At 37.6% G+C, this 17,214-nt stretch overlaps 1 protein-coding gene across 7 annotated transcripts in view; it reads right to left on the bottom strand.

The window, feature by feature from the left end:
• LOC124156605 (dystonin) overlaps window positions 1–17,214 on the bottom strand; it is a 614,708-nt gene that overhangs the window by 20,073 nt on the left and 577,421 nt on the right. For all 7 annotated transcript variants that reach the window (XM_046531247.1, XM_046531246.1, XM_046531244.1 and 4 more), the window contains 6 exons: window positions 14,433–14,507; window positions 13,321–13,492; window positions 12,363–12,480; window positions 11,776–12,005; window positions 11,270–11,387; window positions 3,092–3,285 (listed from right to left, as the gene is read on the bottom strand). In XM_046531247.1, coding sequence (XP_046387203.1) covers window positions 3,092–3,285; window positions 11,270–11,387; window positions 11,776–12,005; window positions 12,363–12,480; window positions 13,321–13,492; window positions 14,433–14,507 — 907 coding nt within the window. The remainder of the gene's footprint in view (window positions 1–3,091; window positions 3,286–11,269; window positions 11,388–11,775; window positions 12,006–12,362; window positions 12,481–13,320; window positions 13,493–14,432; window positions 14,508–17,214) is intronic.

The raw sequence follows: 17,214 nt of genomic DNA, 5'->3' as shown, positions 1-17,214 counted from the left end.
CAAGATATTCTACTTGACGCATCAGGCATAATCCGATAAGAAATAAAGAAAAGATAATTTTAGGAGACAGGGTGGGCAGAGACAAAAGTTCACGAGCACATACAGCTATGAGTACACGCATGTAATTTGCACTTTGTATTTTAACTAGATCACACCAAATAACCTCTTTAATACCTTGTACTGCTTATTTCAATAAATGCAGCAGACTCCCGACTATGCGGAATATCCACGCATGATTTTCACTCTCATTCAACGTTTTCTATGATCTTTATAAAAAAATATAATTGGACGAAAAATCACCAGAATTACTTCATTTTAATGCTAGGCTACATTCGGCTAATTATCTCCATTAGAATCCCCTTTGTAAGACGGAATTATTTTATTTACTTGCAGACGAGGAATGTTTCAAGTTAACTTGGATGTCTGCTCCGGTATTGAAAAAGACGATAAGCCATGGGAAAAAAATACTTGATCAATTTTAAAAGATTCTTCAACTGTTAAGCAATCCTAAGTTAGGAAAAATGTTATCCACCATCTTTAAATGTACGCTTCGTATCGCAAATGTGCAATTATTGATGTGGTCTCGAACTCAGGCATGCTAAAGCCGTGACCATTCAAAGTCAAACTGGAGAGGAGGGGGGGGGGGGAAGTGAAGGCAGTGGGGAGAGTGGAAGCAGAAACAATGGAAGGAGAGATTGCACGTGTCACACCCAGGCACTCGCTGGCGTGGACAGCCTAGAACCACAGCTGCACGATGGCGCAATCGCACACTCGCTCCATTCATAGGAGAAATTATGAAAACTACTAGACATTAAAGTGAGAGTTTGGGTTATCTTTGTTTTCCAATAATTCGTCCCATCTCTCCCCATCATTAGCCATTGGGATAATCGGGAGTGCGCTGCAAATGTATATACAGTAAAACCTCTACGTAGTGAACCTCTTTACATCGTAAACCTCCATTCTTCATACGACCCCTACGGTCCCGTCAGATTTACACGTAAATTTGTAGGCAAACCTCTTTGAAGTGAACCTCTTTATCCCATAAAACCTCCACTTATCAAACCAAGGAGACAAGATGGCCAAACTACCTCCGCAAATCGTACTGAGACAACTAGAGACCATTAATGCAGCCGCCATTACGTACATGGAATAACATTTTCAGCGATAAATGTTTAATGCTTATTTTTTATCTGATATACCTTTAATATGCTGTAAATTTTCACGTTAACCACTAGTTATGGCCAACAGTAAATGAGAAAAAAGGTATCCCACTACCCTAATAATTTTAAGTGACTGTTGAATTAAGAGAGCTCACATTGTTTTCTCTCGAATCATGGTAAAAATCATGCGATAGCGCTCCTTTTCTGTTACTATTAAATAATAAAAATATGTTCACTAATGCATGCATGTTTGTTTAAACCCATAAATTTAATGGTGTAAAAGACAGCAGTACCTTTCATATCCAAAGGATATGAAAAAATGGTGCCTATCACTAAAACCACTCTATAGTGAACCTCCATACATCAAATTGCCCAAATTTTGGTCCCCTCCATAACGATGTAAAGAGGTTTTACTGTATATTCAGAGCTGCACGTGACCTTGATTTTTTAGCTTGTCACCCTAATGTTGTGCATCTTAAGCACAGACAACTAAAGTGAAACAATGAGGAGGTACGCCTCAATCGAGGATGATTGGGTGTTCAAATGAATGCCATCGGTTAAATAGCTAAGATTTCTGATGGTAAACTTTGGCAATGCCAAAATAAGTCCGCGAGTCAAACGTCAAAATCTGCAACGTCTTCTTACCAGAGGAGTAAGGTCAAAATAAACGAGGTATGAAGTTGATGTAGCAGTGGTAAGACCCGAGCAAAGATGCTGAAAGGAAGTGACCTCACAAAAAAATATTAGCGAAAGTAAAGAGAAGGAAGAAGGCTTAAAATAGTACCAAATGACCATGATGTACAAACCTGGATTTCTGCACTGGCCCACTCTACACAATACAGACAGCACGACTCGACAAAAAGAATCTGCAGCAATACTCTTTCTAAGCATTCCACCAGAAAATACTGTAGCAATTACATATGTACAAATAAATGCAACCTCAAACAAAGAAGCAAGTGCTATGAAATACAAAAAGATGACCGTAATTACTCTTTGATGACCTGCAACAGGAGATGAACCAATTTGGATGACTACCGAGAGGGGAGTGAAGGAGGTAATTGCATGTGCAACTCACGTAAAAAGGCAGCGCAAGAAGAGCGACCCAACCCATTCGGAAAATGCAAATAAAAGACGACAACTAGTGATGGTAAATAAATAACAGAGAGAGAGACTCTAAGAAGACATTCATGCGATTCATATCTACCAAATGGGAGAGAGACACTACACTGTGGCATAAACAAAAGTATAAGAACAATAAACAAAAGAGGGAGTAATCACTAAATGTTGTTGTGTCCTTCTCTTCACTTGTGTGCATATTAGCACATACGTATGCACGCAAGCGCTTCATCTGAAAAGGTTGTGAATCACTTGCAACCTGCGAAGGATTCCCACATAGAAACAGTCCAAGAGTGATAGTTGTGCACTCTCAACAGATGAGCAAAAATTCCACAGAGGAAAAAATTACTTGTCTTTCTTGTGAACCAGGTTCGTGTCCCGGTCAAGGCAAATGATTTTTCCTCCGTGGAATTTTTACACCAATTGTGACTTATGGGTGATTCCATAAAGAACACATTGCTGACTAATCTGCAGTTATTTCCATAAATAGTTCAACCCATTGCTTTCTTTGCAGTCGAAAGAGTCAGATGGAAAATCTGAATCACTCTCGGAGACTTCTTTGGGGGAGCTGTTTTCCAAGCAGGTTGTCCATATTCACTCCTTAATTATCCACGGCTATGCCAACAAATTTCTCGAACATGTCACATCCATCGAAATATACCCATTTTTTTTCAAATACAATGTACGGAAGACATATAGATTTATATTCATATATACATATCTCTCCGCTGGCTTTGTCGTGGTGAGTGAGAATGAAGAGGGGGGAGGGGGAGACAACGTGGGTTGGTGGTGGGGGGAGCATGTTCGGAACAAACCTTAGTGATTGGACCAGCCGTCGCGGATAAGGTCTGGGAAGAAGGAGATCGAGCTGACTGAAGCTGACTGCTGCCCGACTGGCTAGAGCCCGAGCTGTTGGGGCTCGCTTTGGCCTTGAAGGGGGTCATGCTCTGAGAAACCCCCTCGGCCAGGATGAACTGTTCGCGGAGTTCAATGTTGGTGCGTCCCTTGGCTGGAGAGTGGGGAGGGGGGAGAGAGAGAGAGAGAAAGAGAGGCAAGGAGGGAGGGGAGAGGAATGCGTTGCGTGTGTCATTGTGTGAGTTGAGCATAATGTGCGTTCGCATACATTTGTAGCCAAATTTAAAGTCCACATGATTGGCAAATTGATTCATGAACAAGCGATGGAATACAAAAAAAGAAAAGAGGCCAAAAAAAATGACAATTCGGTAGGAGGTTTCCCGATACATACGTGAATGAGTAAATTGAATATTAAAAAAAAATCAAAAAGAGGAGAGGGATTGTCAGGCAAAGAATTTCAGAATGAAGAGGAGCACCAGGATGAAGAGAGGGCGTGCAGAAGAATTGATGATAGAATGAGTTTTGAGGGGGGAAGAGGGTGGAATGGAAAGAATGTAAGATGGAAACATGACATAAGGCCCACAAATGAGTGTGGTGGTGTACACGTGTGGATGACGTTTGTGTGTGTGTGTGTGTGTGTGTGTGTGTGCACGCATGTTTTGTAGTTGAGGAATACAATTTGGGAAGGGGAGGGGAGGAGAGAGGGTTCAAAATCAAAGAGGGTGAGAAGAGAGGGTGGGGGAGGGTAGAAATAAGGCAAAACTAAGTAAATACAAAACAATAACTAACATGCTATAAAAAGAAAAATTGCAAAATTCAAACAAAAAAAATAAATCACATGCCATCAAGCAAGGAAGAACATTGTGGTGCACTTCCAATTCAAAACCAATATTTACACATTGCATGATTTTTGGTAGCACAATGGCACTCCACTCATTGTAAAAACAGAGAAGTCAACTGCAAAAAAACAGACACCACTCAACAAACTACTGCAGCAGTACCTAAAGCTAACTGTGCCCACTTAAAAATTGAAAATGCAAGGTCTTTGCATGAGATGTCAGTGTGTCAGTGTATTTGCATTGTGTTCCAGACTCTAACATGGAGAGAGAATCAATCGGTAAGTGAATAATGAACAAAACAAATCTAGCAAGAATTGGGGAATATATGTTTCAATTACAGCATGTCAAACAATATTCCCTCAATTGAATTTTGGCACCACAGGCAAAATAGCTGGTGATTTTCATAAGGTACACGGCTGACCAGTCTGCAGTCATTTCAGAGAATGAATCATCCAATGCCAAATTCATAATGCAAGGGATTAAGTCAATGAATAGAAGCACAAAGTTGTTTAACACCGATCATCAATAGTTGAGTAAATTGTGCTCAAGTGTAGTCGGAAATGATCAAAAATCAAGGATTAAAAGAAAAAAATAGCAGAAATGCGTGAGTGCAACATTATCGCTCGTCCATACATTTACATGTATTTACCAGAGACCCACTTAATGATTCAATTCGAAAATTTGAAAACATGTAATCAACGACTTATCCATTCTAACTTGTTGAAATTTGCCCCACTCCATAGTTGGCACGAATTTCTCTTGAAAGATTTTATCTACTGACATGAGTCCAAGTGGAACAGTGTACCATTAATAGTGTTGTATGCAATTGTTATGTGAATTAAGGCTACAATCAAATGCAGCAAAGAAACATTACACGAAATAAATGAATAAACTTGAACAATATTTAAGTTTGTGTACACATATTGAAAGTAAAGTGGTAGGCACAAAAACATACCATGCTGCAAAATTCAAACACATAAAATTTGCAACTTAGAAAGAATTCTTTTCTCTAAAATAATAAAAGCAATATTTAAAAAATAAGCTTCTAATTCCACTCCTCATTTTTATACAATAATACAAAATGTGATTAAGAACAGACTGATGCCTTGCCCTCATAAGTTTCACTTCTTGAGCACATGGACACTTAGCCAAAGTCACCAACGATTCGTTCTCCCATCCTCCAGCCTTAAAACTATGATGAGCTCAGTTCTAGTACAGAGAAAATGCTATTTACTCATTGTCTTAAGCTAGTCCAATTACTTCACTAGTTTGATAACGTTGTTGTATGGAAGCCATAGCCAATGACTTCATTCAAATGATTTGACAGCGTGTGCTGCCAAGCATGAGAGGCACAGCATACAGGTAAGACAGGCAAGACAGGCCCAGCAACTTACTGCAGCGATTATTCATATAAATCTCTTAAAAAGTGCATTGAAACACAAGTGTGTTACAAGAAATGGTGACAAAAGGTGCCTTACCCTCTCCATGATACTCATTTTTTTTAATCAGAGAGAAAAAAGGGTTTTATTTGTGGCAAAAGCAATACATATTTGGAAGCGAAATGGCCTGATAGAAGCCAATAATAACACTATCTCTGTACATGAGGGGAAAATTTCTAGGAAAAAAAAATTTCCTCAACCATTCGAAGAATTGCTTGAAGATGGTTAACAAAAAAGAGGAACATTTCTAATTTGTGAGATGGTAAATTGCAAGGAAATAATTTAAAAATTAATATCACAAGGTATATATCACAGCAACTGTGAATGTCTAATATTCTGGACCAATCACTCTGGATAAACTTCAAGGAGAAAAAATAACAAGTAGTGAGGGCTGATAGCCACAGAGTAGAGGTACAACATAATGAAAGCTGATTATTTTCACTATAATTTGATAAGATGATAAATTCTTTTTCAATTATTCATGGCTCAAGAAGACAAAAGTTGTATATTGAATTCATATCACATAATCAACAATGTAAGAATGGTTTAACAAAAACTTAAATATCCAATTGATGGAATTGACCTAGCTCACAAACTTTGTGCAGGGATTTTTCTGTCTAATGTCTTAGCACAGAGGGCACACAATTTGACCACATTTATTACTTTGACCTTTCCACTGAATAGACATAAAATGAATGTACTTTAATGATAACTTTCGATATTTAATGTAATTATGTAATTTCAAGTTTCCCCAAAGCATAGCAGAAGGATTTGTGTAGAAAATTACGGCAAGATATTAATGTATACTTTAAACATAAGCATACTTGTGCACAAGCCAAAGCAGCAGGAATATAATTATTTTTAACACACATACACTATATTTTTAACTACCTAATGAGGTAAAAATGCATTATAAAAAGTTTTCCAGTGGTCATGTTAAAAGTCCCAACACCAATTTAACATTGTTATAATTCACCAAACCACGGGAAGATAGAATGCTATCAGTACTTGAAGCCAAAAAGCAACCAAAGTCTATCTTGATACTTCAAGTGTTGTGCATATTAAATGGTTCATGAACTCTACGCAATGATGAAGCACATACTTGATACACAGACACAAAAGAGCAGCGTGTCTGAGGAGATCTATGTGGATGCACCCAGAGGGAATGAAGGCATTGTGAGCAAAGAGGATGGAGGGAGGTGCACAGACCAGGAGGTGTGCGCATGTTTGTGCGTGAGAATACATACGTCCAAAATCCAAGTGAAGATGTCCTCGGCGAGATTTCTCAATTGGGCCCAACGGGCACCAAGGCTCGTGTTCTTCAGGTTTATTAGGGTCAGGGATGGGCAGAAGGTAGACTAGTGTTTTTTTTCATCCGACAACACACATTCGATATATAAAGAAGGTGGCATTGGGGGTAGATCACATTTTGAGTTTAAAAAGTTAAATTTTGTACAAAAAAAAAGAGGAATGAATAAATCATCACAAAAGCATGCAGCGATGGCAATTCGCAACAATTCGCGAAAATATAACAATATCGAGAACGACACAAGAGAATATTTTAGGACACAAGCACATGATTGATAGAAAATTGTGGAATAGAGAAATATGCAAGCAAATTGAGAGAGAAAATAGCAGGGAGAAATAAAGAAAAGTAAGAAAGCACACACGAGGCATTTCCAAGGAATAAAAATTAGAGGAGGAGAGGGGGGAGGGGGAAGAAGACAGTTGATGACGTTGTGAGATATGTCGAGGGGGAAATTGACCGAGAGAGGTTGGGAGGGGGGAGGGAGGGAAATTTACATAATGACAATCAATTAATTAATAGTGCATGTAGTAATCACCATCATACTCACAAAACCCACTACATCTAAGTTAGCCATGCCCATTGTTCAAAGGTAACACCCAAACAAGTTACAAATGTACTGACAGACAATGGGCAGCATACTCAAGGGAATAGAATGTTAATTCCTCTATTAGTACCAAGTATTTACTAAATGTTAGTATAGGTATGCTCTAAGAATAAACCAAGTAAGAAACAAGTCCATTTTAATGTAGACATACTACAGAGTTTGGGTATTTAAAGGAAGCCAAGGGAGTTACAATCAGCAGAGATAATTAAGTAGGGATGCGGAATCCTTTTTGGCACTTTTCATCGTTTCATACGAAAAAGGGAAAATTGTAAACATCACAGAACACCACAACCATAGAACAAGACACGCAAAAGGAGCAGATTCAAAATACAATGTAACCTACTACCCTCCTCGTTAACGACATTATTATGATCTTTTAATGACTATTATACGTCCCTCCAAAACTCATTCAAAAATAAACTATTTCCTACACATTATAAGTTGAACGGTCAAACTTAGCTACATGTACACTGATGTAAATGGCAAAAATTAACCTAGTTTTACCTATTTAAAAGGACATATCACACTAAACAAGTCAACTTTTGCCATCATCTACTTATGAGGATGGTCTCCCCCAGAAAAATTAAATAAGATTCTTACAGCAATGAAAGTAATTGAGGCTACTGCATACAATGACAACTTCCAAGGGAACCATATTAGGTAAAGTCTACTTGATGAGACGTTGATATACTATTGGTATTATAAGGTCATAATGCCAATACTCATTTTAATACATGCCTATTTACATCACTGCATGGTAGAAAAAAATAGATGAAACTCTTGCAGTTTTCTGGGTATGAAAAATTGCTCACAGGCAAAATATATCAGCCAACGTGGCCCCCTCAAACTGATCTGAGGGTAAACTAAATGGCAAGACACCGCTTCATAATCTGCAAAGCTCAAACAACCACTTTCAGAAAAAAATATGATAATATGAAAGCGAAAGTTTTAACTGAATGGAGGTTATACCTCGGGAACAAAGTCCAGTCCAATACTTTGATGACTGCATGAAATTTCTCACATCCTAGGTGAATGCGGGAAAGAAGAATAGGATTGAATAATAAAACGATGTTCTTTTGATGGCAAAGAGCACAACACAACTCAGAGCTCAAGATTTCCTCCCAAGACAGTATTTTTTCACAGCAAAATTAACAAAGATAAAGTTTGAATGAGGAGTAGATTTAAATTCACGTGCCTTTCCAAAAGCTATAGACCAAATATCTGTGGTTGCAATGAGCAATACAAGCTTGTATGTTTGCACAATTATCAAAGGAGAAATAGTCTATTTTTTATGGGTGCAACATTCTTTTGACAGCGGCCACTATCAAGCACCTGAGGAATCCTTCACCATTTGGGTGTTTACCAAAATTTTAAACTTGCGTGTACAGAAGTTAAAATGATAATGTGGGTCAGGGAGCATCCTACAGGATGAAAAGAATTTTAAAATTGGCTCAATATTCATTGAGATTTTCAAAGCTGGAATACCTGGGGGGGGGGGGGGGGGGAGGGGTGAAATCACTTTTATCAAGTAACTAAGCAATGCAAAGTGATGTCACATTTCATGCGCACTTCAACAATATCAACGAAACGTGAGGGAGATAGTCAAGAATTGCAAAGAGGAGTATCTCAAAGGGCTTTTCCTACACAATGATCGGAACCACAAAGACTTGAATTTAAGATATTTCACATAAACTCCAATAAAAAGTGAGAAAATAACTACAAGTAATGACAGCGGTGACATACGTACTATAAAAAGAGATTTGCAATGTCACACAATATATTACTTCAACAGGCCACCTAGGGAACTTTTTCATCAATTTTAACACAAAAGTAGGAAAATTAAACACCATGTAGTATATACAAACACTTAGAATGTCATGAAATGCTATATAATGTATGGAATTACAGTTAAATTGGATATCTTGCAGGTATTCAAGCACATAAAATGTAATTTTCCCCCTCACTCTACACCCATCAGACGCATCATCCAGTGGCCATACCTTAACTTAAAACGACATGCACTTCTAGGAATTTTAGGATTTGCTAGAATAAGGGGAAGGAACATTAGGCACTTTTAATGAACTTCAATATTCATAAAAGGTGAAAGGACAGTGATCCAAAACAACCACATATGTAATCGAGAGAAAAATTATTCTGTGAAAACAGCGCTCTGCTCTCCCTTGCTAACAAAATTGCTATTTGACCACAGTGATTTTCCGCATCCCCAATCATAAGCACTATAAGGACTTCAAATATAGTACCAACCACCAACAGATACCCATTAAAATACTAAATACTTCACTATAAGTAATAGTAGCTTTAAGAATCAAAGTTTGGAAAGCAATACATAAAGGAAGATAGAGAAGGTGGAGTCAGTAATTAACATTATGTGAACGTATGGTATAAATCAGTAAAAATAATTTCATGAGTAGATGTCACTGTTTTCTTATCTCTAGTCCTTATTTTATAGAATATGTAGTAAAGTACAACATCTGCTTTCTGAATTAGTGCAAAGTGTGAAGTGTCATACCATTAAGCAACTAAGAAAAATTTGACAAAGCTTAACAGACCAAAAAGCTTGCATTATTCCATAGGAAGCATTTTCCCAATGGTAAAACTGGAAAGCATATAGTGTAGCCAATATAAGCACTCAAATTCTTCTTTTTAATGACCTCAAACACTGCAAAAAATCTCCAAATTTCACCTCCTCTCCTCATAAACAATCATATCAACATAACAACTGTTTGCCAGCACAGACAAACAAAAAGAGGTTAAAATGCAAAAATAAAGTCCTCCCTGGTGACTCTGAACATAAAAAAATATTAAAACAGCAATTCATAATAAACCAAGAACTGAATAAATTTATATGAAACACAGATGAAATTATTGACAGAACATTTGCCATAAATGATAAACAGCATTTATGTGTATATATTGTTAAATGTCAAAATACTTTGTATAGAAAGTTAAAAATCTCTTCTAATGCATTATAAGACACAAGCTGAATATCAATGACAATTTTTGAAAAATGAAATTTAATACTGCAGAGAATACTTTTTTAGACTATAAAAAGAGCCAAAAACTTTCGGTAGAGCCTCAACATTTACCATTCGCCGTGATATTTTCATAATTGGAGTCAACAGAACTTCTATCACATATGGAATAGGCCAATATAATCTCAATAATATACTTGCACAGAAGCTAATTATGTATGTTCAAAAGGAAGTTATCAACATTTCAACGAGCAGTTATCAAAAGAGACAGCTTCTTTGATATCCCTCTATCAAGTAAGTTTGTAAAAGGGATGATTCATATGCAGTAAATAAACATTCTACTTAGTTTCCCGATTTCCAAGACATCACTATCTCTCAGGATTCTGCAAACGATGGCAGGAAAAAACTGTACACTTAATGCAAGATGTATGCACACATACTAGCAAATGTGCAAATGCATGAATGCCAGATTGATCTTGAGAATGCAGAGTGGCCGTCCAATCTGTGCTAATGTCAGAACGGATAATAAAAAAAGCCCTATAATTTGGTCTATGCTTTCGTACACGTTCCAATCTGTCAATACCATTCACATTTAAGCAATGGAACTCACGCAAGTCAATAAATCTTGTCATTAAGCCTTGATAGACAGGAAAAAGAGAAAGAATATTTATCGTCCAGATCACTCACAATATTTCCATAGAACCATTAAGAAATAAATCGTGACTAAATCTAGAAATAAATAAGAAGAATGACTGCAGTAATTGTAAGCAGCCAAAATTTGCATTGGGTAAATGGTGAGACTCCCCTGCACAAATGACTCAGATGCTCAACCAATGACTTCCAAGACATCCAATCTTTTCTCAAGAATAGAAAAATGCTCATTGTATAAGTGAACGTGAGGGCGAGATTCGTTTCAATCTCAGCCAAAAGGGCAGAGACGAGAGGAGGGCTTACCTCGGCATGGGTCGTTCTTGATCAAGAACTCATCCAGGGCCACCCATCCTCCTCCGACACGAACCATCACAGTCGAACGGAGAATCCTCACAAGACGCAGTTTTTGACTCTCACCAAACTAAACAGAAATAGAGGAGACAAATTTTTTCAAGTAAAAAGTATGTAAATAATAGGAAAATGCTTACAGTCGTATTTGACTCACATGCATGAAAGTGAATACTGACATAAATGTGATGAAAATATAAAAAAAAACTGACTGATAAACTGTATGATGCATTTTTCTGGTCTGAACGGCAGTGAAATTCAAACTAATTGCTATGGGAAAAAAATTCATTCCCCTCGACCAGGAATCAAACCATGGACCTTGGACTTCCCAGACTACATTGCAGACTGATATGCTATCTGAATTGATTGATCCCCAAGGCAACTCACCAACGGCAAAGCCAAATAGTGATGATTACAAACAGTCTAAGTTCCATAATGCTCAACCCAAAGAAAATGCTTACCCTGTATTGTCCCTCTCCAACTTGCAGCACCCGGAATTTCTGCCTGCAAGTACAGAGCATCACCAAACGCTTCACTTCATCGTGAATCTTATCCGCTTCTGTTTTTGGCTTGTTTTCTTCCCAGTCTGGCCTGAGAGCTGCGATGAACTCCTTCCAGTCAATGTAACCTTCAGAGTTTCTATCAAAGAGGTCAGACACAGCATTCATCTCCATTTTACTGGTGGGGAATTCTGGAAAAGAGAAATTTAATGGTTGGAGTACAGCTATATTTCATGATTTCACCCATTTTAATACATAAAATGTTCACAGTAAGTGGCTACCACAAAAATTTGTGGCGTACAAAATGGCACACTGCCATCAAATTTCCTTGAAACAGTTCATGCATACTTTGTTATTTTAAAGTTGTTGAATTCAGTAAAAAACATCAGTAAAATGTTGACTAAAAATGTGGTAAGTTACAAAAAAATTATCAATAGTAGAAAGATATTTCTGACCTAATGAATACTAGAAGATTGATAAAAGGGAAGTTACTGTTCAGAAAAACTAATATTAATCCCAGGGTTCTAAAGTATGAAATAAACTCTTACTTGTTTTCATTATGCCATCGATGAAATCTTCACGAGGAATGAGGTTGTCATTATTCTTGTCCATCTTACGGAAGAGATCTGTGAGTCTTGACTTCTTATGATTCATGAACTTGAGGAACTAGAATAAAAAATATGGAAAAATATTTAGAAGCATATCGATGAGTGAAATGAACTCTTGATGGAGTCCACTGCATCAATACCAACTTAGTGGTACAGGTTCAAAATGAAAACGTGATCAGATTCCAATTTCTCCATGTTTCAGGTGCAACCGCGTGGGTTTGTTGGTGATGCCAGCAAAACTGTTGTCATCACCAACAAACCCACGCGGTTGCACCGAAAAACATGGAGAAATTGGAACCTGAACACCGCGGAAACCTACGTAGTCACGTGATCAGATACTTGGTTCGTCCACCTTTATCATGCATGTGATGGTTTTTGTTGTCGAATGGTTGGTTGGTTCTCGGAGGATGCAGCCAACAGCTTAGGTCAGAGAGAGAGACGGGGAGGGAAGGGCCGAGAGAAACACCAGCCTGCTCTCAACAAAAGACTGCTCTCAGCACCATGGGGACAACGACTGAAATTCCCTTGGGCAGATGGAGAGGTGAGCAGGAAAAGCACTTCACAAAGCACTCCAGCAGAAATTGGGCAGTCTCCGGGAAATATGTATCTGCCACTGCCAGGATATGCACACTCAGGGCGGGAGGCCAACGCTAAACCTACCCTTTCAACCTGAACCCCCTCCAGGTATCATAGAGGATCAACATCATCAGGTGCATTCAAATGGCGAGAGAACATCTAAATACACCTGATGATGACTATCCATGATGATGGTCAGGTTGTGTTATGAAATTGTACAGGTGGAGCAACCAAGCATCTCTGTTCATTCTCCCGACAATGAAATGAACTCACTGTATTTCAGTGGATGAGTGATAACAAACAGATATTCAATACTACATACCCGCTTCCTCCAGTCATCCCAGCTGAAGTTTCGAACCTTCTCGAGTTCCTCAAGGTACGTCATGCGGTCGTGGAGACGCCTCTGTCGTTCCCAGGCCATCATCCACATGTTACGCCATCCATCCCACAACTGCTTCACGCGAGGACTACGGAATTGAGGATCACCACCCTTGCTGCTCATTTTGAAGGGGAAAATAAAGGGTATTAGCAAAGCTTCATGATGTGCTACACTCTCTCACAAAAAGAAGCATGGCCGCATGAATGCAAAATCTCCTCTTAGAGCAGCAATACAAAGTTTATGCAACGAGATGAAAACACTACTACAGGCTCAAACTCAAATCCCACACATACATAAATGGCATTTATATGTTCATTCTGTTGGGAAGTTACTGACAACATTTTCCTTAGAAGTCTAATGTAAAATTTTCTCTCCATAGTAATGAATTATTAAGATGAATAATCAGTTAAAAGACGACATACTTTATCCCACACAAAGTGAATATGCGATGGAAACTTTAATGCACTAAAATGAAAATAATTTATTACAACTTATCAAGCCATTATTGAACATAGTGCCCAAACTCAGCTCCACAGAAAAATCTGAATGAGAAAGTGGTAAGGAAGGGTCGGTTCTACCATTTTTTCGGTTCCTATTCCAATTTGTTTCTGGACATTCCGGGCTCCTGGTTCTGGTTTTCAATCAAATTTTTCATTTCCAAGCGTGATTTTCAAAAGTTATTGATCATTTTTGTGGAGACATTAAGTATGTTGATTACCTAATATAAAGTTATCTCTCATGAGATTGGTTCCTAAAAATCACTTAATTTTAATCATAATACTTGAGAAAAAAATTTCAAACTGGTTTTTGCACCCACAGTACTTTGGAAGTGCACATTGTACTACCGAAATATTGTGGGTTGAAAAACTTGATTTGATTGCGGTTCCATGCTCAAGAACCAGTAGAAACGAAGAAACAAACCGACCCGGCCCTAGAAATAAAGAGTAACTGCTTCTCCAGTGGAGTTTGATTTTGGCAGATTGCAGGGAATGAAGAAAGAGAAGAAGCGTGAGGATGGAGTGGTGGAGAGAGAGAGAGAGAGAGTGGCTTCTAACCTTCCTCTTGGAGAGAAACGTGGCCCAATGTGCGGTAGAGAGTCGAGGAACTTGTCTCGGCCAGGGCTCACTCGGCTGCATGATGACACATCAAACACAAACACAACACGAATATATCATTCACGAGGATGGACCATGCAATCAAAATGAAAACAAATATGACAAACTACGGGCATACTTGTACGTAATGGAAATAATCATAACACAGGCTGCCAGTGAGCCAAATCAAAATACACTGATGATAACATAAATGAAGTACAAAATGAAGAGCCTATACAATCCCCACCATGCTAATTACTATACATGCTTACAGCTACCTTCAAGCACATGATTCATTACATGGACAGTTTAAATCATATAGAATGCTGCTGAACTACTTCTGTCACAACAATGAAAACAAGGACTACGTAATGATTTTGATTAGAATCAGACCAGTCTTGGTGTTGCAAAATCATATCAGAATATGAAACAAAATGTAAATGTAATGACAACTAACCAAAGCAATCACACAGACAATCTGGATGAGTGAACTAAATCTTGCGCACAACTTTGGTATCAAAATTATATACTTGTATTTCAACTGTTAAAATATCCAACCACGGCAACAGCCTCAGCAAACTTTAGTTAGGGCTGAGCAAGTGATCAAAATGAAAAAAATGGGAAGCACATGCGTTGGACAGTGAAGTCTAAAAATCTATTTCCCATCAGCCCAACCAATCACATATGCCACAAAAAGCTTAAGCAAAAATACCTATATTATAGAGGTATACATGACTAATCCAATGACTTGGAGGACAAATGGTAATGGGACTTATGAACATAGAAATGGGTCCTTCCAAATTATAGGAAAATACAGGTAGTCCCCAAGATAGTGACAAGTAAGGTTCCTGAAAATGTCCATAAATCAGATTTGAGTGCGATTCTGATTTTAATGAACAACACACAAGAAAATTTATAAAATTAGCAATAATGCGGCAAAAACTCATTTCAATAATTCAAATAACACAAAAATAGAGCATAAGGATAGAAAGGAGATATTTTCAGGAAGTACTCAATATGTACATTTATAGTTTACAGATATAAAATCATGTAAGTACTAGCATATCGTATCTCAAATTTAGAAAAGGCAAAATAATGATTATTTCTGTATAAACAACAGTTTTTGCAAATTAATGCCTATATTATAAGAGGAGAATGCAAACAAACTTTATACATGACATACTGACAATACGGGGGATAAAAAAAAACTTATTTGTAAAAACGAGAATATTAAAAGTTATTTTAAATACAGTAGTAGATCGATAATCTGGAACTTTAAATAAAAAAATAATCTAAACAAAGGAAGGATTTCCAAAGTTTTTCAAAATTTTCTATTTATCAAATTTGGATTGCTGAAAATAGGGCCATGCATGTGGTTAAATTGCCCAAAATTACTTCAAATGTACAAGAGAAGATTTGGAGTTTTATGAAAAATGTGTGGCACATGAATGATAATTGTTTTACTTCCTCCTTGAAATGCGATTGCCTACTTATTCATTCAATGAGCTGCACCCATCATTCACGAGCCGTTCTACTGACCCCTTTCATCTAAATGCACTCATTTTTCAGCTGCGAGAATCAACATTTTGTTTAAAATACATTTCTTCAGATGTCATTTTCCCAGGTGAAAGCACTCTTTTTCAAATAAAAGTTTGTCTTTTTTTGAAACTCCACAAGTGGAATACCCAGTTGCTTCAAGCACAGGAGCCTTGCAGTAGCCCTTGTGTCAGATATGTAAATCTCTTTTCACAAGTAAACATTATCAAATCATTTTTACCCCTCTCTAATGGCATTTGTTTGAAACCTACGATTGAGATAAGCAGTTCCATGGGAGGAGTAATAGGCCACCCTGCATTACGCTCTTGAGGTGGTCGTTACGCTAGCAACCCCGACTACAAAGCCTGCAGCCTGAAGGGCCTCACTCCACATGAATCATGCAGACTAGTTGAACATTGTTTATGAAGTCAATGCCAAATAGTCTTTCCAAAATAATCACATTATACTGCTCTTATAAGATAAACTGTGCCCACTATTATTAAATGGAAGAGTTAAAATTCTCAGTGATTAATATTCACGGTTATTATTCATGGAAATGTATTTGAAGGGGAATTCCTTCCAATCGGAGGATTCAATAATGATCGGCCTATACCTAAGCATTGGCGCAACGAGGGGGGGAGGGATTTTGGGGGATAAAACACAGAGCTCAAAGAAATTTTTAAGTTTAATCCATTTTACTTAATTGGATTGATATTACTTAAAGACTAGTGTAAGGATTAACAAAATATCCCTCAGAAAGCCGTAAAACTCACCATTTTGAACCATTTATCTTAAAATTCCGCAATTTATTAATCTCGCACCTACCGCCTATCCTGGTGGGTGTGTGGGGGTATTCCATATCCATATTCCCACACACCCCGGTATTAGTTGCATCTAAACCCCCACTCCCCCCCAGCCTTAATTCCTAGCTGTGCCCCTGTACATCAGTAGTAGTGAAAATGACATGAAATTTGCCAAAAGTACACCTCGAAAAGTATGGAGGGGCAAAATATTGAAAATATTGACATATGTATATCTAGTCAAATCGTAAAATTGTTTTGCCATTTTCCATAATTATATTATTGATCTCATCAAGATTACTTTCATGACTTATCTAACTTAGCGATTTACAAAGAACTTTTTCATATATTATGAATCATGTATTTAATCATAAATTTTGTGAATTTGATTGGGTTTTTCTTATTGC

The sequence above is a fragment of the Ischnura elegans genome, chromosome 3 (genome assembly GCF_921293095.1).
Source record: "Ischnura elegans chromosome 3, ioIscEleg1.1, whole genome shotgun sequence".
Taxonomy (NCBI): domain Eukaryota; kingdom Metazoa; phylum Arthropoda; class Insecta; order Odonata; family Coenagrionidae; genus Ischnura; species Ischnura elegans.
Note: the sequence above shows the minus strand (reverse complement) of the source record. Positions and strands in the feature narration are given on the sequence as shown.